This window comes from Prionailurus viverrinus, chromosome B3 (genome assembly GCF_022837055.1).
Source record: "Prionailurus viverrinus isolate Anna chromosome B3, UM_Priviv_1.0, whole genome shotgun sequence".
NCBI classification, from domain to species: domain Eukaryota; kingdom Metazoa; phylum Chordata; class Mammalia; order Carnivora; family Felidae; genus Prionailurus; species Prionailurus viverrinus.
In genome coordinates this window covers 130,744,922-130,770,113 of record NC_062566.1, presented here as the reverse complement: position 1 = coordinate 130,770,113, position 25,192 = coordinate 130,744,922, and the positions used below count along the sequence as shown (strand labels likewise).

The 25,192-nt window shown below is 50.1% G+C and overlaps 1 protein-coding gene across 7 annotated transcripts in view; it reads left to right on the top strand.

The window, feature by feature from the left end:
• Window positions 1-20,433, top strand: part of FBLN5 (fibulin 5) — an 84,594-nt gene extending 64,161 nt beyond the window's left edge. For 5 of the 7 annotated variants that reach the window (XM_047863976.1, XM_047863979.1, XM_047863980.1 and 2 more), the window contains 4 exons: window positions 3,904-4,026; window positions 4,946-5,072; window positions 8,094-8,289; window positions 16,052-17,024. In XM_047863976.1, the coding sequence (XP_047719932.1) occupies window positions 3,904-4,026; window positions 4,946-5,072; window positions 8,094-8,289; window positions 16,052-16,213 (608 nt within the window). In that variant the 3' untranslated portion in view covers window positions 16,214-17,024. Of the gene's footprint in view, window positions 1-3,903; window positions 4,027-4,945; window positions 5,073-8,093; window positions 8,290-16,051; window positions 17,025-20,420 lie in introns of those variants that run through there. The other 2 variants (XR_007153264.1, XR_007153263.1) reach the window with 2 other exon arrangements.
• Window positions 20,434-25,192: the final 4,759 nt, after the last annotated feature.

Genomic DNA, 25,192 nt, shown 5'->3' with positions numbered 1-25,192 from the left:
ACTCCAGGCCTGGCACATAGCACGCGTACAATCAAGAGTCCTCAAATCAATGAATGAATGATTGAATGTTGAATGAATTAATTCTTAACAATTTGTGAGAACATAGATGTGGTGACTTCGCTGACCTTTTACAAATTCCTTCCAAGACCCAGAAGCTACGATTCTCTGCCAGGGCTTTCTTGCAGACTCCATTACAATTTTCTTACTAAAACCTTGTGACAAGAAAGTTGTAAACTCTTGCAAACTCCGTGAGAACGGGGATGACATTTTACTCCTATAAATCCATGTAGCATCCTGCACAGAGCCACGTATGTGCTCATTCTTTCTTTCGTTCTTCCTTCTTTTTCTTCTTTCCTTGTTTTTTGGTAAATACTGGATTAAAGTAAACTCCATTGCATCGACTTTTGGCATCATGAGCCGTTGTGAATTAGCACGGCTCAAATTAACGCTGCTTCGCCGTATTCTTCAAAATAAGCGAACCATACCCTAGGGCGTGAAAATCTTTTTGTCCCACTGAATGGAAAGTTTCCTAATCCCGGGTTTCATTGTGACAGGAACTGACCCAGGTCATGAATGGGACTTGTGTGGTAGCCTCACTGAGGTCCGGGGTGTTCTAGGGACAGAGTACTCTGAACAAACGAGCAACCTCTCCCTGGGGCCCGGAAAGCCAGAGCCGTGAGGAGGCAGTTACAGAGAGCCTCAGACGGATTAAATGTCAGTCCCAGAAACTAATAACATACCTTCAGGCATGAAAAGCTACTTTCTTCCTAGATTTCAGTTCCTCCTATGGCACTCCTTGGGGGAATCTGGGCCAAGGGACTAAGAGGGAGAAAGTTTAGCATCATGAGATGGGGTTAGTTGTTTCTGCAAAAGTCCCTGCACATCCACAGGTGTATACTGACCATCTCTGGAGGGGGTATGGTAGAGCGACTACAGCCAGATGGAGCTGGGTTCAAATTCTAGCTCTGCTGTTCAGTGCTTTCCTTGGCCACGTCACTCATGTGGTCCTAAAGATTAAAAAAGCTGGCGTCGAGGCACCTGGGTGGCTCAGTCCATTTCAGCATCCGACTTCAGCTCAGGTCATGATCTCATGGTTTGTGAGTTCGAGCCCCACACCGGGCTCTCTGCTGTCAGCACAGAGCCTGCTTCAGATCCTCTGTCCTCCTTGCTCTCTGCCCCTCTCCCACGGGTTCTCTTTCTCTTTCTCTCTCTCTCAATATAAATACATAAACTTAAAAAAAAAAAACGGTGTACCTAAGCATCGTTCCGTATTGATTTATTTTCTCTGTCAGTGTAAGAGACTTCTGGCTTTTCAGAGAGTTTACATCCTCGGTGGTTTGGCAGGGATTTTCAGTTGACTCATTTTACCCTGAATGGCCGTCTTCTCCTCCACACTCACCATGAAGTGCCCACTTTCCTAAGACTTAGAGTGACTCCTGGCCACCTCAGGCTTTAAGGTTGGCTCGGGATAACAGTGGGACACAGGGAGTTTGTTTTCTGTCCCTTCCTACTTACCCTCTTTCTTTCTTCTTTCTTTCTTCCTTCTTTCTTTCTTTTTCTTTCTTTCTTCCTTCCTTCCTTCCTTCCTTCCTTCCTTCCTTCTTCCTTCTTCTTTCTTTCTTTCTTTCTTTCTTTCTTTCTTTCTTTCTTTCTTTTCTTTTTTCTTCCTCCCCCCTCTCTCCATCCTTCTTCCCTCCCTCCCTCCCTCCCTCCCTCCTTCCTTCCTTCCTTCCTTCCTTCTTTCCTTCCTTCCTTCTCATTTCCCCCCAGGAACTGTGACTCCCGGTGCCGTCACAGCTAGTGTGGCCCCTCTGTACAGCACCAGCCCTTTCCTGGCTGTGTCCCTTTATCTCTTGGGGACTTGCTAAACTGAGCTAATCCTGGAAACCGTGGCGGGTTCGCACGAGTGAAAAACGGCCTCAAGGGTGCTCCTGGCCAGAAACCAGGCTTGGACTTCAGCTTTTTTGGTGGAGATTGGAGCCACAGCCCTAGTAAAGTCTGGGGATTGCAGACCCCAAGATAAACTGAGTGGGCCTATTAGGGACCCTCCCTAGCCAACAGGAGGTGAGGGCACGTGCTGCCCTCTCCATCTGCCCTGGGGCCAGTCCTGCTCAGGGGAGGCCCCGACCTTAGGACCCCTCAAATCCACCGATTTTAAGTCCTGAGTGGGATCGCTCAGGGAGACACCACAGCATGGTGTTGACCAGTGTAGGAGCCGGAGGCTGGCTGGCTGGCTAGCTTCATGTCCGAGATTTACTGCTTCCTCCTTATGTGTAAGTTGTTACCTAACTCGTTAGTCAAGTTACCTGACTTCGGTAAGCCTCCATTTTTCCTCTGTACAATGTAGCTAATAATAACACTTCCTTCATAGGGCTGAGGTGAGGATTAAATAAGATGAGGCATGGGACACTGGCTGGCTCGGTCTGCGGGGCGTGCGACTCTTGATCTTTGGGTTGTGAGTTCAGATCTTTGGGTTGTGAGTTCAAGCCCCGTGTTGGGTGTAGAGATTACTTAAAAGTAAAATCTTAAAAAAAAAAAATAGTAAGATGAGACATGGGAAGGATTTAAGCCAGCACTTGGTGCATAGCAAGCGCTTGACAGCTTCAGGCTTTACTCCCGCCTCTCCCAGAGGTATGAGCAGAATCTACGGTCTGTTGTGATGGGCTGGGGCCCGAGGCCTGGGACCCTACGAGGTCCCCGGGGGAGCAGGGGTGGGGTGGGTTGGGGCGGGGCGGACAGAAGCACGTCCTACCTCATGAGCGTGCTTTAACTTTCCACATGCACATCCGGTTCTGCCGGCTCCCAGCCCACTGCCCGGAGACCCCTGGGAGAGCTGGGAAGGAGTTGTTCCTCCTGCGACGTGAGAGGCTTAGGCGACACCAGGATTATCCCGAGGTGGGGAAGCCGCCTCGTTTGCCCGGACACCGTCCCTGGGTCATTCCGGCCACCGGCGGTCTGTGAGCGAGAGAGCAATCCGAGGACATGTCACATGGGGAAGCTGGTGAAAGCAAGTTTTCGGGAAACAATAAATGAAAGAAAAACATGTTTTCTTTGGCGCGCTCGACGAATGAGGCTCAGATGGGGCTCTGCTGCCAAACTCCATGTGTGAGGAGGGCTGGCCCTTCTAAGACGCCCTCTTCTGCATCAGCTGCCCCGGCCTGCGTGTTCGATGGCTGCTCCTCCGTGTCGCCACCTCTCTGCAGCCCGGGAGTGGCCCAGCTCCAGGTTCCCACGTGCCGACCACCTCCTGAGGCAGGCGGGCCAGCCAGGGGCCATACGCTGGCCCACCCCACGCCCCTCCAGAGCTTTCTCTTTCAAGGAGGTCTTTGAACACAATGAACTTTCGCCGCAATGCGCATCCCCCGGCCTCCTGGATGTGTCCCTTTGAGTTGGGATTTTCGGAAGCATATTGCTTCTCAACTTCGGGGTGATTAGAGGGCGATCAGCGCTGGTAAGGTTGCCCTTGCAGAAGGCTGGGGGCCAGGGAATGTGGGGTTTTGGGGGCTCTGGGGGAAGAGCTCTGCCCGTAGAAAACTCCGATGGGCAAAAGAATCCCCCCTTCAGAAGTGAAAGTTACATGTGCCTGTTGGGCAAAACAAGTCGGTCGTGAGTAGATGACGCAGCTGAGCCAGAGGGAGGAGTGATGGAAGCTTGAGGGAGACAGATTTCAGCTCCCTGGGGGAAAGAATCTTCTAGCAGCTAGAGCTGTCCCGTTGTTGGTAGGCTTCCTCAGTAGGTAGTGAGCTCCCTGTCACCTGAGTGTGCGAGAAGTAAAATGGCAACCTGGTAGCCACAAAGCTGTCATATGCATCAGGAGCGTGTGGGAGTCGGAGGAGACAACCGCTGAGCCCCCACGCCCAGGTGGTCTAATTATAAACAGCAGGTGTGACTTGTCACCCCCAGACATGGACGAATGCAGCTTCTCTGAGTTCCTCTGCCAGCATGAGTGTGTGAATCAGCCCGGCACGTACTTCTGCTCCTGTCCCCCTGGTTACATTCTGTTGGATGACAACCGGAGTTGCCAGGGTAAGGCTGTCCAGGGGGGCCTGGCTGGGGGAGGTGTCAGGTGGGGCTGGCTCAAGGGGTCACCTGGAGGTCTTCACCTGGGGGAGGTGGCAGGGATGAGGGCAGGAGTAGGTTCCGGTGGCTCCCAGAGTGGCAGGCTGTGGCCAGGCTGTGTGGCCCACCCCCACCCCCAGGCAGATCTCTGCATCCCCAAGACTCCTTGTGGCCTGGCCCCCTTCACGGACCACGGTCCAGCCCTTCTCATGGGCCCTGGAGGGCAGCCCAGTTAGTGTTTCTCTACTGATTTCCTAGAAAATGGATGGCAGGGGACCTTCACACATCAGACTGCTGTGTCCCCCAAAGGGTCAGGACCCCCAGATGGTGAAGGGGTAGGTCTTACTCTTCAGATTGGCCACTTGGGCTGATTCCCAGGCTCATGGTCACCCTGTGGGGCCAATGGAGAGGCTGGTGGCTGAGCCGTTGACCCATTTCAGCTTCTTGAATCTACCTTACTGGAACACCAGGCAAGAATTCTCCATGGCCAGGCCTGGGCAATGGAAATATAAAGTCAGCTACAAAGAGGAGCCATACAGCAAGAGAAAATAGGAAAAATTACTTATAAGAATGTATTTTATTTAATGCAATACATCTACAATATTATCATTCCAACATGTACTCCATGTAAGAACTTTTGAAGAGCTATCACTTTCTTTTTGGTACTGCGTTGTCAAAGCCTGTGTGTATTTTCCACTTCCAGCATCTCAGTTCGGACTAGCCACCTTTCAAGGGCCCAGTAGCCACACGTGGCCGGTCGCTATCGTGGTGGACAGAGCGGTTCTCTAGTAAAGACCCAGGCCGCCCCACCCCCGACACCTGGCCAGGAGCCCAGCACCTTGGAAGCACTGTCCTGCTTCAGCCCCTTGTCTACCCCTCATTTCAGATATCAACGAGTGTGAGCACAGAAACCACACGTGTAACCTTCAGCAGACTTGCTACAATCTGCAAGGGGGCTTCAAGTGCATTGACCCCATCCGCTGTGAGGAGCCTTATCTTCGGATCAGCGATAAGTAAGTCATTTGGGAAATGGGAATGTGATGAGGGGTCTGGTTCAGCTGCCTGTGTGGTGGGAAAGGAGGGTGCCCCTGCCAGGGAATCAGGATACTTAGCCTCTTGCCTGCTGGACACACACAGACACACACAGACACACACAGACACACACAGACACACACACACACACACACACACACACACACCCCTTCTGTCCTTCTCTCTTCCTTTTTTTTTTTTTTCCTATTTTTTTTAAGAAAGAGAGACAGAGCGTGAGCAGGGGAGGGGCAGAGAGAGAGGGAGACCCAGAATCCGAAGCAGGCTCCAGGCTCCCGGCTGTCAGCACGGAGCCCGACGTGGGGCTGGAACTCACGAGCCATGAGACCGTGACCTCAGCCGACTGAGCCACCCAGATGCCCCGGGCCCTCCTCTCATTCAGTCACACAGTTTCCCCCCTGAGCAACACCCACTCCTTGCGCTGGAGACAAAGGGATGGGTCAGACACACCTGCCGTGGCCTCTAGGAAGACAGCATCTAAGAGCAATTCGTGGCTTACCCGTGCGCTTCCTGCTCTGAACAAAAACCGGACCAAGAGGACGAAGCAGGGGCAGGCGGGTCCGTTACGGACAGTTCGGCTTGTTGCTCAGAGCCGTGCTTCTAGCAACCCTTTGGTGTCTGGTTCCAGGGTCCTACGTGGCGGAGCAAAGTGTCCACTCTCTCTGGTTCTCTCTGGGGTCCTCCAGGCCGCGCTTGTCTGGAGCCAGGGAGTCGACGGCTTCAATGACAGCACTGAGCTCGTGTTGCCCGTGAGGTCCCTGGCGTGCCGCTGCAAGCTGCCTGCCTCCAGGACCCATTTCGGCTGACTCCAGCCACCCCCTTCCAGCTCATTTCCTCGTTCATGGTCCTGTGCTCCTGCCAACCTGAGCAGGACTCGCCCTCACCTTTAGCCACATCCTGGAACGTCCAGCCTCCCGCCTCTCACGCACCCATTTTCTGCCATATGGAAGGCATTTCTTCCACCGCCACAGGGACAGATCCGCCCCATCTTCCAGATCTCAGCTCTAGTGCCATCTCCCCCCAGCTGTCTGTGATCCTCCTCAGCTGCCAGCCATCACGCCCTCCTCCAGGCCTCTTAATTTAGGAGGCAGTTCTTTTCTGTGTGACACGTGACATTTTCAGGGGCCATTCGGGCACCCGGGACAGTTTGACTTGGCTATTTGGATCAGCCTTCAGAAAACCAAACTTTACAAATGATTTTTATACACCCCTTTATCAAACGTTAGTCGAGCTCTTATCATGTGGCAAACAGTACCAGGCATGATGGTTTTGCTCTTATGCTAGTGGAGGAGAAAGGCATTCAGCCGGTTGTCGCGTAAATGAATGCATAATCGTAGATTGGGATGGGTGCTGTGAGCAGGAGGAACGGGAATTTATAAAAGGAACATTAGGGCTGGAGCTGGTCTAGACTGGGGAGTCCAAAAGCTCCTCTGAGGAAACGCCATTTGGGCTGGGATGGGAAAATGAGTCGATGTTGGCAGAGACTGGAAGAGCAGAGGGAACAGCATGTGCAAAGGCCACAAGGCAGTGGTGAACTTGACGTCTTCAGGGAACGTCTTCAGTGGCTGCAGCCTAGTGAGTGAAGTGGGCAGTGATCTGAGGGAAATTGACAGAGGCCAGACTTTGTTCAGTTTAAAAAAAAATTTTTTTTTATTGTTTATATATTTTTGAGAGAGAGAGACAGAGCACGAGCAGGGGAGGGGCAGAGAGAGAGGGAGACACAGAACCCAAAGCAGGCTCCAGGCTCTGAGCTGTCAGCACAGAGCCTGACACAGGGCTCGAACTCATGGACGGTGAAATCATGACCTGAACTGAAGTCAGACGCTTAACAGACTGAGCCACCCAGGCGCCCCAGACTTTGTTCAGTTTTTACTTAAGTTAGAAGGGGTGGCCCCTGGAGGATCTTCAAGCAGGACAGAGACAGAATCTGATCTTTGTTCGATGATGGGCACTCTGGCTGCTGTGTAATGGATTGAAGGGAGACGGACCTATTAGGAGGCCATCACAGAGGTCCAGGAGAGACACGGTGGTGGCCTGAATGACAGTTCTGTGACAGAGGAGATGGTGAAAGGTGGTTGGATCTGGACTATATTTTGGAGATCGAACCAACCAGTAAGTTTTGAAGATAGATCAGAAGTTTGGGGAGAGCAGCAGAAACAAGACAAGACTGACTCCCGGTTCCGCCCAGCAAGGCACATATCTATAGACCTCCCCATTCTCCTCAGCTCTGACTCCTAGAGGGGAAGTCTCAGGGATGAGGTGAGAGATGGGGGTGGTTAGGGAGAAATCAACGGGGTGTCTACAACAGGCATTCCTTGGTAAAGAGAGTCCATGATTTCATATGATGACAACACTGTTACTAGTCTTTCAAATTAGCTGCTCTGTATTAGAGATATTTGTGCCCGTGATTTATTTCTCCTACTAGAAGGTGAACCATTTGAGGTCAGGATCGTATTTATTATTGCAGTTCCAAAATGTCTGATGTTGTGCCTTAAACATAGTGAGTTCTAACTTGTTTGTCAAATGGAAAGATTAAGTCACGTTCTACCCAGACTGTGTTAAGTGCCATCGAGAATGTACAAGGACCCCCCAAATCCTGTCAAGCTAAATGGCATTTCTCACTTTTTAAAATTTCTTCACGAGTGTGTACGTCTGGGGAAGTGAAGGGCTATGTGACCAGGGACGCATTTTGCCAAATAAATACATGACAAATGTGAAGCGCATTAGAGAACGTGCCAGTGTTCTGAAAGGCAGACATCTAAGGTTTATATTCTGGAAGCCACAAGATCTGATTGGTCAGAATAGGCCATTCTCTAGGAAACAGCTCACGTACACGCTGGTGAGTTTTTACACCAGACCCAGGAGCAGAGAGGATCTCCAGTGACAGCATTCAGATGATAAAAATGGGGTGGCCTCTTTTCAACGTTTTAACGAGCATCTGGAAAGGATTTATCGCGTTCTCAAATGATTTCCCTCCCCAACAGCCGCTGTATGTGTCCTGCTGAGAATCCTGGCTGCAGAGACCAGCCCTTTACCATCTTGTACCGGGATATGGATGTGGTATCGGGACGCTCCGTTCCTGCTGACATCTTCCAAATGCAAGCAACGACCCGCTACCCTGGGGCTTATTACATTTTCCAGATCAAGTCTGGGAATGAGGGCCGAGAATTCTACATGCGGGTAAGAGGGCACCGTCACCGTCTTTAACGATGCTTGTGTTGTCTCACCTGGCACGTGCTTCTAGAAACAGTTCGGAGAGCAGCCAGGAGGGGCGGGTATGAAGAGAGAAGAGGGGGTGGGTGGGAGTCAGGACTTCAAGGTCCAGATTCCTGTTACTTTCTAGATGGCTTTGTAAAAGCTGCTTTCCCCCCGTGGGCCTCAGGACCCTCGTCAGTGCAATGAGAAGTTAGGCCAAGATGCAGTCTTCCCTCGTTTTCCTGCCTGGAGGAGTCACTCACATAGCCAGTTATCCATCCACTCATCTGAAGGTATTTATTACCTACTTCGCACTTCCAGAAACTGAGAATATAGCAGTGAGCACAGCTTCCCCAGATCTCTGCCCTCCCGGCACTTATGTTGTGGTGAATATGAAAACGTGCCTCACGGAAGTGGGGCCCCCCCCACCTGTGTTGTGCAACTGTGGCTCTTTACATTTAAATGAATTATGATGAAATAAGATTAAAAAGTAGCACAAGCCACATTTCAAGGGCTCAGTGGTCACCTGTGACTGCTGTATCGGCGCAGATAGAGAACCTTTCTATCATCGTAGAAAGTTTGATTGGATAGCACTGACTTATCCACATCAGGAGAAAATTTTAGAATACACATCCTAAAATGTATTTGCCCCTTCTTTTTTTAAGTTCATTATTTTGAGAGAGAGCACAAGCTCGAGCCGGGGAGGGGTAGGGAAAGCATCCCGAGCGGGCTCCACGCTGTCAGCACAGAACCCAACGTGGGTCTCAAACTCACGAACTGCGAAATCATGACCTGAGCCACAATCAAGAGTCAGACGCTCACCTGACCGAGCCACCCAGGCGCCCCTCACTTCTGTGTTATACACGTATAATCCCGCACCCTTATGCTATTGCACTCCATCTCCTGCAGCCCTGGGGTGAATGTACCTCTTTGGATACCCCCGGTTTAGAGCAATGTTTTTTACATTTCAGTGTGAATGTGGGCACTTGTCCAAAAAGTGGATTCCAGAGCTTCCTCTCCGGAGAATCTATCTCAGAAGACCGTGGTTGAGGCCTAGGGTATCCACTTCCTGTGGTTACTATGACAAATTACTCCAACTCGGTGGCTTAACCCAACAGAAATTTATTTTCACAGGGTTCTGGGAGCCAGAAGCCTGTAATCACGTTCACCGAGCTGAAACCAAGGTGTCACAGAGCCATCTCCCCTCCAGGGGAGAAGCCATTCCTTGCTTCCACCAGCTCCCGGCACCTGCCAGCATTTCCTGACTTGTGGCCACGTCACTTTAGTCTCTGCCTCCAGTGGTCACACTGCCTCAGGTTCTGTGGGTGTCAACCCTCCCTGTCTCGCTCTGTGTGTCACATGTGATCGGATTTAAGGCCAGCCCACATAATCCGGGATAATCTCCCCATGGCAAGATCCTTAACTTAATCTCCTCAGCAAAGGTCCCTTTTCCTTATAAGGTAACAAGTACAGGTTCCAGGGATTGGGGCCTGATACCTTTGGGAGCCTTCAGCCCACTATGCCCAGGAATCTGCATTTGAAACAAATGCAGCTTGTGGTCCTCCAGGGGCATCGTGGGGAGCCACGGGCCCATGGAAGTTTACCCACTTTGAAGGGAGCCGGTCGCAGTCCTGTGAAAGGACCCTGTATCTGAGGTCTCTACCTCCCTCTCCCTACATCCTGGCCGAACCTTCCAGTCCTTGCTTCTGGGGCTGGGACTGTCTAAAAACAGGGACGTCTCAGAAGCAGCGGTGAGAACAGTTTAGAAAAGGTTCCAGGGGCTGGTATCATGCCTGTATCCTCACTGATAGTTTTTGGCAAGACCCCAGTGGGACCGGGTCACATGTGTAACTCAGTCAACGGAGCCAGCATCTGTAGGCCAATGCAACAGGGTCAGAGGCTTTGGAAAAAGATGGACTGAGTTGAAGGCAGAGGAACTTCTGTGAGATGAGAAAGACAGAGCTGTGTTTATGTCTGTCCTTTCTCCGCTGTCCAGCAGAAACCCATATCTGTGAGCTGCTGTGGTCTTGCTGCCCTCGGGAGCACAAGCCTAGCCCAGCGGCCTCCTGCAGTTTGGCCTCTGTCATTTGTACAGACACAGCGGGTCCCAATCATAGGGCACAGAGATGTCCCTTTGGGGGATTTAAAATTCCATCACTGATTCCACCTGCCTCGCGTTTTCCCTTCTCCCACGCAGAAAACAAGATCCTCAGAAGGTGGCCTTGCCTGAGTGAGGTGTCGCTCACTGGAACACCACCTGCTAAAATCCCTATAGACCCAAATGTTCCCCGGGTGGCTGGCTTGTAAAAGCCAGTGATGGCGGGGGAAGAAGATTGTCCTACAGGTGGCGTGGATGGGAGGGAGGATCGTTCCTGGAGGCTTCCTCTGGGACTCAGGTTGACACAGCCCCTGGGGGACCCCTGAAACCCACAAAGCCGAGCTGTATGCTTGCGCCCTCTCAGGACATTGAGTTGGGCCCTAATTCTTTACTATTTATTCAGAAGAGGATGTCAGGACTCTGAGGCTGAAGGAACTTAGGGGCAGGGAAGTGGTTCCTGGCATCTCTCCTGGCTGCACCCGGGAAGAGAAAACAGGTTCCGTCTGGGTGCCCTGTGAAGCCACGGGCATGGGGCAGGAAGACAAGGAGAAATCTGCTGGACAAGGTGGGCCTTCCACACGTCCAGCCTCCAAGGCACGGCCCCATCATCAGGAGGCCGCACGTCGTTGTTCTCTGTGGGCTCCAGGGCCAGGCTGGTCCACTTCATTCGGGTTCTACAACTCACCAACTCACCAGCTGTGTGACCTTGGGCCCATTACCTAACCTCTCTGGGCCTCAATTTCCACATCTGTAAACAGGGGATAACAATAGTATTTACCTTGGGATTAGATGAGATCATCTGCTTAGCTCAGTGCCTGGAACACAGAATGACTGTTTTGATCAAACAGGTAGGATTTGGCAGAGGTGAAACATTCAGTAACCTTTTTCTCACCTTGCTGGCTCCAACCTGTGCACACCTGGGTGATATCTAGGTTAATCCCTCGGACTGACAGGTTCTTTGAGTTACTGTTGAATTGTCTCCTTCTCATATCAAGTCTAATAAGCTGGTTTCAGTGGAAATGTCCACCTTTCTGTCCCTCACTCAGTGTTTAATGTTTCTCCCCTTCCTCTGCTTAGGGGTGGGGTGGGGGTGGCCCCTATGCCAGCTTCCTCTTCCCCTCCCCACACTGACCGTGCTGTTTTAGGCTCCTTCTCCAGGACTGGGTGCGGGGGGTGCAGATAACGGAGGGGAGCGTTAGGGTGACGGGACCGGGGTCTTACTGGATTGTTGCCAGTAGGGCCCCTTGTTGGCTACAAGCCGCCCCAAACCTTTGCACCCTCTTTCCAGTGCTGTGTCTCACACAGACTTTCTGCGGGTGGGGAGGGGCCACTGTGGCCTCAGCGGAGCAGATGCACCAACAGGCAGGTCCCCAGCAGCTCCTTACATCACCATGGTTCAAGGTATCCGGGCTGGCTGTCGTCTCTAGACTTCTCCACTGCTCTCTGCACTCTTTCTTCTTACTGTTTGTTTATTTTTGAGAGAGGGAGAGAGGGACAGAGTGTGAGCAGAGAAAGGGCAGAGAGAGGAAGATGCAGAATCTGAAGCAGGTTCCAGGCTCTGAGCTGTCAGCACAGGGCCCGACGCGGGGCTCGAACTCACAGACCATGAGATCGTGACCTGAGCCCAAGTCGGATGTTTAACCGACTGAGCCACCCAGGCGCCCCACTCTCTCTCTCTCTCTGCACTCTTAAAGGACCCACATCCCTGAACGGTTCTCTCAAACCGCCCTCTTGCTTGAGGTGGGGGCTGGTGAGTGTCTTGAATGCCCCATGATGTTGAAGGTGAGAGAAACAGGTCTGGCTGGGCCACCGCTCTGCAAATCCAATATGGCAGCTACAGGAACCACCTGGAAGGCAGCAAATCCTATACAGCGCTCGGCATGTACCAAGTGCTTTCCATATATCGCTCCCTTCATCCTTCTAACAGTCCTGTGATGCAGCGCCTGCGTGACCGTCTCAATTTTATAAACGTGGGCACCGAGGCACAGAGAGGCTGAGGGACGTGCCCATGGTCTCACAGCCAGGAAGCAGCCAAGCAGGATTCGAACCTGGGCAGGCCGGTATCGAAATCCATGCATACACTTACCTTCTCTTTAGGATGTGGGGTCAGAAATTGAGATAACAGGAAAGGTCTGCTCTAACATCTAGTAATAGTAGATGGTGTTCAGGAAGGGTTAGTTACTTTGGGCTGATAGCATTGTTTCTGCTGTGACGGCCGCTGTTTTCAGGACGCTGTGAGCTCCTGGGCTCTGGAGCTGGTGACAGGAGCATCATGCAGGAGGTGCGGCTTGGCGGCCAGAATTCAGGTTCTTCCACACGGAAGGTCACTGATTGTGTCGCGAGCACACAGCGGGCAAGCCACACGTGGCCCCGTGCACACACAGGCACGTGTGCTTACACACATGTGCCTTTCACAAACACAGTCGGCAGCCTGCCTCACCCTGAGCCCTGGACTGGTGACTGGCCTTGGCCAGGTGACTCGAGGATGCAATTAGGGCCAGAAGGAGGAGCATATTTACTCCATGAGACATGTGTGGATCAGGTGGCAGGTCCCCGGGCAGCTGACCTGCTGGCCGCGAGTCAGACGGTGCTGTCCCACAGGCTGACTTAGAACAGACCCCCGCACGTGTCCGAGGAAGGCCAAGGAAACACACATCCGGTGGTCCGTTTGCACCCTGCCGCCGTTGCGGTCGGCTGCACGGGTGCTGGGCATTCGTTCTTCTTCCGTCACCAAACATAAATTCAGCACCAGGACGTATGCAGCCTTGGGCCAGGCGCCGAGAGTTCAGGAACAAACAGGATGTGACCTCTGCCCTTGAGGAGCCCACCCTGGTGGGGAGAGGGGACAAACAACCAGGCAAACATTGACAATGCAAAGTGGCGATTCTTCCTTGGAGTAAGTGCAGCGGAATCGTCCGGAAATTCAGATGTACTGAGACCTTGTCATAGGATCTAGCGGTCAGAGCAGGATTGGGGGCCAGTGTGCTAGTTTGGTGACCTGATGTAATGTATGTCACCTACTCACACTGTAGGGTATGGGGATTAAATAAGAGATGTACAAAATAGCCCAGTGCCTGCTTTCATACCCACTGCCCCTGTCATTGCTTCGTACCAATGACCACGAGCCTTGCAGGCCTCCCTCCCAAGGGCTGCCCACGGCTCAAGGTCTTCAGTCCTTGGCCTTTGTTCATGCAAACAGTGAAAGCTGGTGAGATATTCGTATACGTAAATGCCATGGGCATTTCCCTGTGTGGCTTTCCCTGTGTGGCTGTTCCTGTGTGGCCAGCACTGCTGGCCCAGTGCTCTCAAGTTTTGCAAGAGTTGACAAGGAAGTCTGAGCGATCCTCTGTGTAAGGACGCACCACTTGCGCTGATGCTGACGGGAACAGAGGGAGCGGATGCCAAGAGGAAATTGCATGGCTGTCAGGCTATTGATAGTCCAGGGGACAGGGGAGGTCCCGGTACCTGGCTGGCACCTGCCTGCCCGTCCCGCCCTTGTCATACTCTTGGGGATGTCAGATCTTTATGGGGAGCCCTCCCTTTATGGAGACAGATAAAATACCTGGTGTGGCTTGAACTAGGCCAAGTTGCTTGATTTTGCAAGCCTGTTGCTTTCAGTTTCTGGGCACAGCGCTGGGCTCTGCGGCTTATAGGGAGCGATTGTCCGGCCGCTCCATGCTCTCTCATGCTACTTCCTCCCCAGGAGCCCACTCTCTGTCCACTGCACTGACCCATGAGCATCTCTCCTAAAAGATGGTTCCAGGGAGAAGAAATGAAACACACAGCAGTCTCTTCTGATAATTGTTGTGCAGTGAAAGAGGCCTGGGATTTGGGGTCAAGCCGCAGCCCTCCCCTTACCTGTCATGGGTGACCCCATGTCATGACTTAACCTCACTGGGCCTTGGTTGGCTTAGTTATAAAATGGGGAAATAATGAGACATACCTTTAGTAGGACAGGCAGGGTCCCCAGACTGGGTCCTGTGCTTTTAGATCAGCACTTCTCAATTATTTATTTATTTATTAAAACAATTTTTTTAACTTTTATTGATTTTTGAGAGAGAGAGAGACAGAGTGCAAGCAGGGAGGGGCAGAGAGAGAGGGAGACACAGAATCCCAAGCAGGCTCCAGGCTCTGAGCTGTCAGCACAGAGCCCGATGAGGGGCTCAAACTCACGAACCGTGAGATCATGATCCGAGCTGAAGTCAGACAGTTAACCAACCGACTGAGCCATCAGGAGTCCCAGCCATTCTCAATTATTAATGTACCCGCAAATCACCTGGGGATTGTGTTACCATACAGATTCTGGCTCAGTAAGCCAGAGGTGGGGCTTGAGATCCTGCATTTCTAACCTGCTCCCTGGTGATGTTTGTGGTACTGGTCCAGGGACCACCCTTTGAGTAATAGAACCTTTCAGCACGTTTATAAGGATTAAATAGGTGCATTGCTGAAAACTGTGCCTCCCACGTGGTAGATGCTCAGTGGATGTCAGTCCTCCTTCCCTAGCTGCTCAAAAGTTTTAGAGAGAGATTCAGTGGAGGGAATCGTTAGGACTACAGCAGTAGGGTCACAGAGTGCTGAAGCTGGAAGGGACTAGAGTGTCTAATGGGAGCTCCAGCACGGACTGTACATCAGAACCAGTTTCCCCAGGCTTCATCCAAGCACCCACTTGAGCAGCAAATCTTGGAATGGGTCCCTGGAATTGTTAGTTTAAGAAAAAGTGTTCTGGGTGCATTGGCAGGTGTTGACTGGAGAACTACTGATCTGGTACAAACCCTCATTTTAATTTTTTTAAATGTTTATTTATTTTTGAGAGAGACAGAGACAGAGTGCAAGTGGGGGAGGGGCAGACACACACACACACACACACACACACACACACACACACACACACACCTAATCCAAAGCAGGCTCCAGGCTCTGAGCTGTTAGCACAGAGCCCGACGCGGGGCTCAAACCCACGGACTGTGAGATCATGACCTGAGCCAAAGGCAGATGCTTGACCGACAGCCACGCACGTGCCCCTACAAATCCTCATTTTAGAGGATGAGGCCCGGAGAAGCGAAGTGACAGCCCTGTGACAAGCAGTTAGTTCCATCAATTATTCCTTCTTTCATTCCAGATCTATTCACTGAGCACTGACCGTGTGCCAGGAACCGTGCCAGGTTCTGGGGACACTCAGTGGTGAAAAACCTGACCCCCGTCCTCGCTCTTACAGAGCTCGCAGTCTGGCAGGGACTCAGACAGCAGACGTAGACCAAGTAGGGTGGACGGTGATGGAAAGTAGAGTGGGTGCAGTTGGGGGAAGCAGAGAAGGCTCCTTCAGGAAGTGACATTTCGGGTGGGACCTGAAGGGTCGGCAGGAAAAAGCCGGGTGGGACGTGGGCAGAGGCCAGGGGAGAGCGTGGCGTCAGGGGATGCCAGTCCGACTGCAGTGCTCTGGGGGGGGGGGGGGGGAGCCCCGGTGGAGGCTGCCGCCGGACCACCCGGCCCTCTGCCCTGGTGGTCGTGTGGGGCACCCCGCCTCCCGACCGACCCACAGCTGTCCCCAACCCTCTCTGCTGTTGCTCGACAGCTTCTGGAGTCCGGCTCACCTGCCCTGTTAACGCCGGCCAGCCTTTCTCTAACCAGTATCCCCGGTTCTGTCCACAGCAAACGGGCCCCATCAGTGCCACCCTGGTGATGACACGCCCCATCAAAGGGCCGCGGGACATACAGCTGGACTTGGAAATGATCACGGTCAACACGGTCATCAACTTCAGAGGCAGCTCCGTGATCCGACTGCGGATATATGTGTCCCAGTACCCGTTCTGAGCCCCGGGCTGGGGTCTGTGACACTGCCTCTCAGCAGCACCCAGGGACAGGAGAAGAGAAGAAACGAGAGGGAGGGTGACGTGGGACAGATGTTACGCTTTTCTTGCTGACCGCCTCCCGAGGAGTCGGCCCCGAATGTCCTGACGCTGCCTGTCCCCTTGTAGACCCGTCGCTCTGAAGGACATGCTTCCCCAGTTCTTACGACGCAGTTATCGAAAAGTATTATCAGCGCCCTGACCTGAGATCGACGGTGATTTTTCAAGGCCTGTCAGTTTATTTTCATATTTTTCGAAGGAAATAGATTAGCTTCGCTGGGGTCTGAGTCCGCGTTCAAAGACTGTGAACGGCTTCCTGTCACCTCTTCCACGCCTTCTTGCTGTCTGTCGCTGATTGCTTCTTTGCCGAGGCCCGGATTGCTCACGGGGACGCGGGGTGTAGCTAGCTGCTTCTTGTATGCACAGAGAAGGCTGCGGAAAGAAACCACAGCAGGATCTAAGGGTTTTCACAGAGTCTATTTCAAAACCATGTGTGGTATTTTCAGCCACGAGAGAAGGTTTAGTTGTCCTTACATTTGTATAACTGTCTAATCCTTTCTTGTGCATTTTGAGTATTTTTTTTTTTAAATAAGTGGTAGAATTCCTTAAGAAGGCCTTCAGACACATGTTATGTTCTGACTTCCCAAACCCAGTCTCCTCTCCATTCTCTACCCCGGTGTTTTCTTCGAGGACCCCCTACTCATGTTTTCTTTAGAATTTTTACCCAACTGGGCTGGAAGGCAGAGGTCTCTAAACTGATTAAATATTTGAAGAGATCTTGTGTTTGGTTCATTCTGACATCGTAGATGATTCAGCGTGTGGGGCTGGCTCTTCTTTGAACCCGTTTATTGTGCACTGGTTTGAAAACTCCCTGGAGAGCTCCGTGGTCCTTTATAACTCAGGTACCTGATGGTGAGTAGGGGGCAGAGAATCGGAGGTGGGGAAGGTAAGAGGAAGCGTCAACCTGAATCCTGTTTCGTTCATTTGAGAACAGTTGTTCTTTAACTGTTCCCTCTGTCATGTAGATTATTTCCAGGTACCCTTCCAGAGCCGAAATGTAGTCACCTTACTTTATAATCAGTGGCCCTCAACCCTGGCCGTGTAGTAGGATGACTCGTGGAACTTTTAAGAGAAAAACCTGATGTCTCAGGCTTTGCCCCCAGAAATTCTGGTTTCACTGGTCTTTGGTAGGGCCCGGGCACTGACTTTTTTTTTTTTTTTTTTTTAATGTTTACTTATTTATTTTGAGAGACAGAGAGCAGGGGAGGGACAGAGAGAGAGGGCAAGAGAATCCCAAGCAGGCTCCTCACAGTCAGTGCAGAGCCCAACTCAGAGCTTGAACTCACAAACCGTGAGATCAAAACCTGACCTGAGCTGAAATCAAGAGCCAGGCACTTAACCCACTGAGCCACCCAGGCGCCGCCCGGCATCGATACTTTTAAAAACTGTAGTAAACAGCCAGAGTTCAGAGTGCACTGTTATAAACCCTATAAAGAGAGGGGGACAAATATGGCCCAACCTTGGTCACCTTGCCCTCAACATCTTTTCAGCTATTTGCAGGGCTCATTGCCCATTTCCTGATCAGGGACTCCTGATCACGGCTTTCTTTCAAGAGTCAGAACCCCAGGCAGGGGACAGAGAGAGTCAACAGTGCAAGTCACGGGTTAGAGAACAGGTGGGGACAGCTGCCTTTGTGTCCCGTCCCAGGGGTTGACCTGAGGCTTCCGGAGGAGGGCATGTACTCCCTGATGAGGTTCAGTCTACAACACAGATGGACAGATATTCCCATTCTACTCGTTGGGAGCATATTTATTAAAGAACTACTGGGTGCCAGGAACTGTGCCTGTTCCTAGGATTAGCTGAAAGTTTCTTTAGCAGAGGAAATAGTATATTTGGCTCCCTTGCCCAGAGAGCATTTCTCTCACCCGTACTGCGCACCTGACTTTGCTCCCAGCTGTGTTTTTTTTTAATTTCAAAGTTTATTTATTTTGAGAGAGAGAGATCCAACAGGGAAGGGGCAGAGAGGTGGGCGGTGGGGCAGAGGAGCCGAAGCAGGCTCTGTGCTGGCAGTAGAGAGCCTGATGTGGGGCTCGAACTCATGAACCGTGAGCTGAAGTCGGACACTTAACCGACTGAGCGACCCAGTCGCCGCCCAGCTGTGGTTATTTTTTAATTAAAACGAACCTTCCCATTGGGCAGCCGGTTTCCAGTGACGTTAACTAACAACATCGATGCCTCGGGTGCAGAGCTCGGAAGAATCAGGACAGGTTCCTAAAGACGTGCCAGCATGCAGGCCCGGCTCAGCTCCCTGCAGAGCACAGAGCAGGAGGTGGCCCCGAGCCTGGGACTCCCCTCGTGTGGGCGGCCTAGGTGACGAGGAAAAGGTGTGTGTAGAACACTGACAGTTTATGTGAGCTCGGCACCGGGCAGCTCTCAATTACCCGCTTCGGCTCGACACAGCACAAGGGTAAGGTTTCCTTAATGTCAGAAAAAGAAGGCAGGAAGGCTGTCTCTTGGTGATTCGAGGACCCATTGGTGTCAAAGGTGCCACATTTGGAACCGGACCCGAGTCTCCGGGGCTCGCATTTTATTTGTCCACGTCAAAACGTGGCTTCCTGCTTCTGAGAAAAAAAAAGGCACGGAGAGACTCATAAAAGCAGGCTGAAAGAGCTTCTTGGACCTCAGATCGCTCTTTCCAAACATGGCCTGATGAGTTCAGTGTAAATGAATCAGAAGCATGTGGGATCAATTTACCTTCAAATACACCGGGGCCTAAAAATTAAGGGACAAAAAAACGCCCCGGGGCAAGGTGTGTATTGACTGTAAGGCCCAACCCCAAACATTTGGGAAACCGTTCTAGAGGCTCCCAGAACCTGAAAAGCTGTCGGTTTCACCCACCCCTTGGGAAATCTTATTTTCACAAGATTGGGGATAAGCTTGCTCTTTGAATCACAGCATTGTGCTTCTCTGGAGTCTGATGGGGCTGGCTGTTCCCTCCGGCTCAGATACCTGGGCTCTCCATCGGGGTCGATCGTCAGCTTTGACCCATCCCCGAGCGGTGCTGAGAACTTGTTATATGAGCCCCGCTCCGGACCGCTCCGTCGGATCCTGAAGGATGAAGGGTTCTGTGGTGGGAGCGGCACCGGATTAAGAGCGGAGACACCTGCACCAATCTTTGTGTTACCTCCTAATCTTCTGGGCTCGATATGGATGAAAACTTCCATTTAGCTGCCTCTAATTCTAAAGCTTGGTGATTCCTTGAAATGTACTTTGGGGATGACAGCCAGCATTTCCATTAAACTGCAATTTTAGAGTTTCATCGTGGCTTGCCAATCATAACATTTTCTAATTGGCATGGAATCCACCTACCTGTTGCCTCTAGGCCTGGGTAATGTACTTAGAAATGTTCTTAGGTAACTGTCTTGGCCCTTGGGGTGTGATTTTTCCAGATGGTGAAAACATTTAAGGAGGTCTGATTACTTCATTTGCGGTGGTTTTAGGTGTGTTTCTGTGACCTGATTGTTTACTGTAATGGGTACAAATTCTTCATCTGGGCGAGCCACCCAACTTCGGCTCCTCTAGTTTCTAGATTCAGAGAGGTGAACAAGACAGATCCGGTCCGGTCCATGGATAAGAGAGTGTCCCCAGGGTTACGCAGCCTGTGGAACAAAACTGGAATACAATGTGCTAGGTACCTTTTAGCGGTGTCAACAAAATGATTTTGATTAGAATGTAATAATTACTAAGACATATCTACTTTACACAACAAAAAGTCTTCTTTTTAAAATGAGTTAATTAGTTAATTAATTTTGAAATTTACTTCCAAGTTAGCATATGGTGCAACAATGATTTCAGGAGGAGATTCCTTGGTGCCCCTGGCCCATTTAGCCCATCCCCTCTCCCACATCCCCTCCAGTAACCCTCTGTTTGTTCTCTATATTTAAGAGTCTCTTACGTTTTGTCCCCCTCCCTGTTTTTATAGTATTTTTGCTTCCCTTATGTTCATCTGTTTTGTCTCTTAAATTCCTCATATGAGTGAAGTCACGTGATATTTGTCTTTCTCTGACTAATTTCACTTAGCATAATACCCTCCAGTTCCATCCGCGTAGTTGCAAATGGCAAGGTTTCATTCTTTTTGATTACACAACAAAAGTTCTTATGAACATCTATAGATACACATTTGACATTTAGCATAAAATGCCTCTGCTTACAACTGTTACATACATGGCAAGAAAACACAGAATCAATGTTGGGTGAAAATATTCTTTCTTTTTGATACGCTTTGTACTTTGAAACACAATGTTTTCTTTTCTAGAAGAGAAAAAAAAGCAAACATTTTTTAAAGCTTTTCATTATTTTGGAATTGGCCAATGTTCATCAACCACAAACAAATACACAGATTGTTCCTTCTTACTGATATTTTTGTTCTTGAAGTTCTTAGTGTCTTTACTTAACAAATGGCTGATATCTTCATTAGAATCCACGAGCAATTGAAGATTGAAGAAAAACAAAACAAACAAACAAAGCAAAACAGGAGGCTTTAGGACAAAGGGAGGCCATAGAGGCAAGGTTTATCACTTTGGTAGCTCTTAGGGATGACAGCCTCCAGTTAGAATGTTTCACTTGCTAATGCTTCCTCCTTATGAATCTTTGCCTCCAGTCATCAGTGAAAAAAAACCATCTGGGCAAGAAAACAGGTGTCAAATGGGTATGGCAGTAAATTGCCATGGAAGGGAATTCCATATTCTCAGGCAGTGACTAACAGCACTGTTTTCTGAGGAGTTTGGCATATTCTTGAGCAATGGTGTAAAATGAAGGCAGAGGTAAATTGTACACAGATGCAGACATCAGGGTCATTGGGATACTAATTTGTCAAGATGAATTAATTAATCACTACGCATTTAGAGCCAGAGAGTCATGGGACAGCTTGATATCGTTTAAAAGTAGTTTTTTGTTTCAGGAGGATTGTTTTGGTTTCAACCCAGCCTTCTTTCTAATTCTTGCAATCCACCCTTCTACACAAGGTATCTGATGTTGCACAACTGACTTGTATCACAAGAGAGCAACTGTACTTAAAAACTGTGCTCTAGGGCGCCCTGGGTGGCTCAGTCGGTTGAGCATCCAACTCACGATCTCGAGGTTCATGGGTTTGAGCCCCGTGTAGTAGGGTCCACACTCATGGTGTGGAGCCTGCTTGGGATTCTCTCTCTCCCTCTCTGTCTGCCCCCTCCCAGCTCACTTTCTCTGTCTCCCTCAAAATAAATAAAAATTTTTTAGGGGCGCCTGGGTGGCGCAGTCGGTTAAGCATCCGACTTCAGCCAGGTCACGATCTCACTGTCCGTGAGTTCGAGCCCCGCGTCGGGCTCTGGGCTGATGGCTCAGAGGCTGGAGCCTGTTTCCGATTCTGTGTCTCCCTCTCTCTCTGCCCCTCCCCCGTTCATGCTCTGTCTCTCTCTGTCCCAAAAATAAATAAACGTTGAAAAAAAAATTTTTTTTAAACTGTGCTTTAAAACAGGTACCTTGAGTTCTTCTGCGTTTTAATGTGCAAACCATTTATAATTTATCTGTCAAGAGGAGCATGGATTGCTGTTATATTTGTGAAATATAATATACCCTGTTCTTAAGAATTTTATCAAAAAAGCCATCATGGGTGCAAGGCCAGGCTATGACATTTGCAAGTAACCTAGCTCCTTACAGAGACCTGTAGTCTTACATTTTTGTTTTGTTTTGCTTTTGTCTAGTTCCACATCGAAAAATACCCCATGGAGGTTTCCACTGTAAGCCTGGCATTTCCACACAGCCTCTTGCCAGTTTTTCTGAAAAGCAGACCTATGTATGGTCCAATAACACTGCTGAATTTTTATGTGCATGGGCACTATTGAAACTATAATCTACTTCCAGTAAAACCATGGTTAGTCAAGAGGATCTTTCCAGCTCAGAATTTATGCATAGTTGGGGAGAGCTAGACCCCCTTGCTGTCTGTTTTTTTGTTTTTTGTTTTTTGCTTTTTTTCCTGTTGGGACTTTGGAATGTATTATCTTCTTACGGTTCTCTGCACCATTAAAAAAAAATTCTGTGACATCATTTTTCCTCCTAAAAGCCAGGGCTTTCCACAAGTAGGTGGTGAAGAGCTCTCAGGTATAATGCAAGAATTCGGGGACCATAAGGGACACTACAAAGGAGTGGATTGCCTCATTTGCAGCAACATGTCTAGATGGGGCAGGCCTGCCATGCTCCTGAGTGAGGTCATAGGCTTGGGGAAGTTCTTTGCCCTTCCACCTTCTCTTCCCAATTCTTCCCTGTCCTCTCTTCTCTCCCCTTGTCCCTTCTCTGACTTGTCCCTGCACCCCTGCCATTGAATCTCCATCCAAAGTTGGAAGGAAGTGGCCGAGACTAGGTCCTGTCCAGTGAGAGCACAGCGGGGTCTGGGGGGCAAAGCACAGCAACCCCCCAGCTCCTCTTTAAAAAAATTTTTTTTAACGTTTATTTATTTTTGAGGCAGAGAGAGAGACAGAGCATGAATGGGGGAGGGTCAGAGAGAGAGGGAGACACAGAATCTGAAACAGGGTCCAGGCTCTGAGCGGTCAGCACAGAGCCCGACGCGGGGCTCGAACTCACGGACCGCGAGATCATGACCTGAGCCAAAGTCAGATGCTTAACCAGCTGAGCCACCCAGGTACCCCTCCTGCCTAGCTCCTCTTGACTTCTCTTCCCAGCACACAGAATTTCTCCCAGACTCCAGAACACCCTTTCCTGAATAGAACCGGGATCTCCTTTTCCTTCTTCTCCTCCTGTTGTCCCTGCACAAAAAAAGGAAAGCATCTTCATCTGGTGATGTGACCCTGGGTCTTTCTTGCAGCTGTTTTTCATAAGGATTCATTTTCAGGGTTCCTTCTTGATCTCCAGTCTCTCCACTCTAGGGTCAGTCTCCTTTATTCCAACACCCCCTGTCCAGGAGCCAGGCTACCCCCCTCATTCCCATTAAAAAAAAAAAATCTTTCCATCTCTCTCTTGGTCCCTAGTCCATCATGGCACCTAGTAGCTGGACATAGCACCTATATTCTTCATGTAATCTGGAGCAGAGAGGCTGGGAAAGACTGGAGTCCCTTTAAATATGGGACGGTGCACAGTCTCCAGAGACCAGAGTCTCTGTGCCAATAACAACCCTTCACTTTCTTTGTAAAATGTAGTCTAGCACTCTTCACAGATTCATAGACTGCACAATCATTCACCCAGACTACTCCCAAATGGTACATAGTGTGGTTTTATGGATAGTAGCCTTTAGTCAGGCTAATATATATCCTTGCAACTATCACCCATACACCACTTTTTCACAGTGGAGTTGATATCTGGCTATGACTTAAAGAATTCCTCAAGCATAGGGAGGGAAGGGTGCTGAGGAGACCAGTGTGGTTGGAGCAGAGGATAAAGGGGCATGTGGATGGCAGGAAGCGATGGAAGTTGAGGTCAGATTTTTTTATGTCCCTGTTCATCTAACTGAACTTGGACTTTGTTGTGGAGGCCAACACTTCACAGAACACTAGTCCACGGAGGTGCTAACCAGGACTCTAAGACAAAAGAGTTCACTTGTTTAATAAGTTGAGGAATCTGAGTCTCCTCTTTAAAGACTGGCAAATGACATTAGAAAATGAAAGGCTCTGAAAAGTTCTGCAATAAAAGGAAACATGTTTACTTTTGTATGAAAGTTAACCAAACTTATTCACAAGGGATACGTCTGCCTTCCCCCCGCCCCCCCAGCTAAAACAACCATCAACATCGCCAGGAACAATCTTCTTTAGAGTTTGAGAGTTGCTGTCTCTGCTGTGGGGAGCTATGGTAGGGTTCTTATTTGATCTTGTTTTACTTTTTAATTAAGGGAAGGGACACGGTCTAATTTGTAGGAAGATCCCTTTGGAAATGGTGTGTGGAGATGGGAGAGGCAGAAGTCAAGAAAATCATTGCAGTTGTTCACATAAGAGATCATGATCTCTAAACTGGTCTTTCTAAAGAGCGAAGCTAGCTAGTTTCTTGCTTAAAACTCTTTATCAACATCCGCTCTGCCCACAGGTGAAGGTTCAAACACCTGAATGTGGTTGACGAAACCTTCCTCAGTCTGGCCCCTGCCTACCTCTCCAGTTCCGTCTCCTACCTCTTGCCCCTCCTTTATAAGCCATTTCAAACGAAACAAACCTGAAAAGGCTTATGAATTCTCTCCAGCTGTTCTTGCTAGAGCTGTCCTCCTTGGCTCCTCTCTACCCACTTGGCAAATGCCTTTTGGCAACATTGCCCTCACAGGTCAGGTGCTCTGGGAGCTTTCCAGACCCATGCCCGACACTCCAACTGCACTGCCACCCCCCGCCCCCACCCCCCCGTGTGGAGTAAATCACTCCTTCTGCATGACCTGTGTCTCCAGCATTGTGGTCATCCCATGGAGCTCCAAAATGCAAACTCCTTCAGGACATGGTGTGTTGCTTCTCACTATAGACTTAAGGGCTAACGCAGTGCCCGGCACAAACTGGGCGGTCGGTGTCATTTGATTGAACATGATCATGGAAACTGACAAGAAAAAATGGAGGAAAAAGGGAAAGATTCAAGAGAATTGCAGTAGATGGAATCAGTAGGTCTCCGTGATTTATTGGGTGTGGAGGCTAAGAGACCCCCTGAACCAGGCTAAAGAATACTTCAGGAAGAAGAGTTTGGGTAGTGGGGAAAGGTAAATTCCATTTTTAAAAGTAGGCTCCACACACAACGTAGGGCTGGAACTCACGCCCCTGAGATCAAGAGTCAGATGCTTTATGGACTGAGCTGGCCAGGTACCCCCTTCCCCCCAACACACATACCTTTTTTAGATGAATTCCATTTTTTTTTAAGAAAGAGAGAGAGAGAGAGAGAGAGAGAGAGACAGAGAGAGAGACAGAGTGTGTGTGTGTGTGTGTATGTGTGT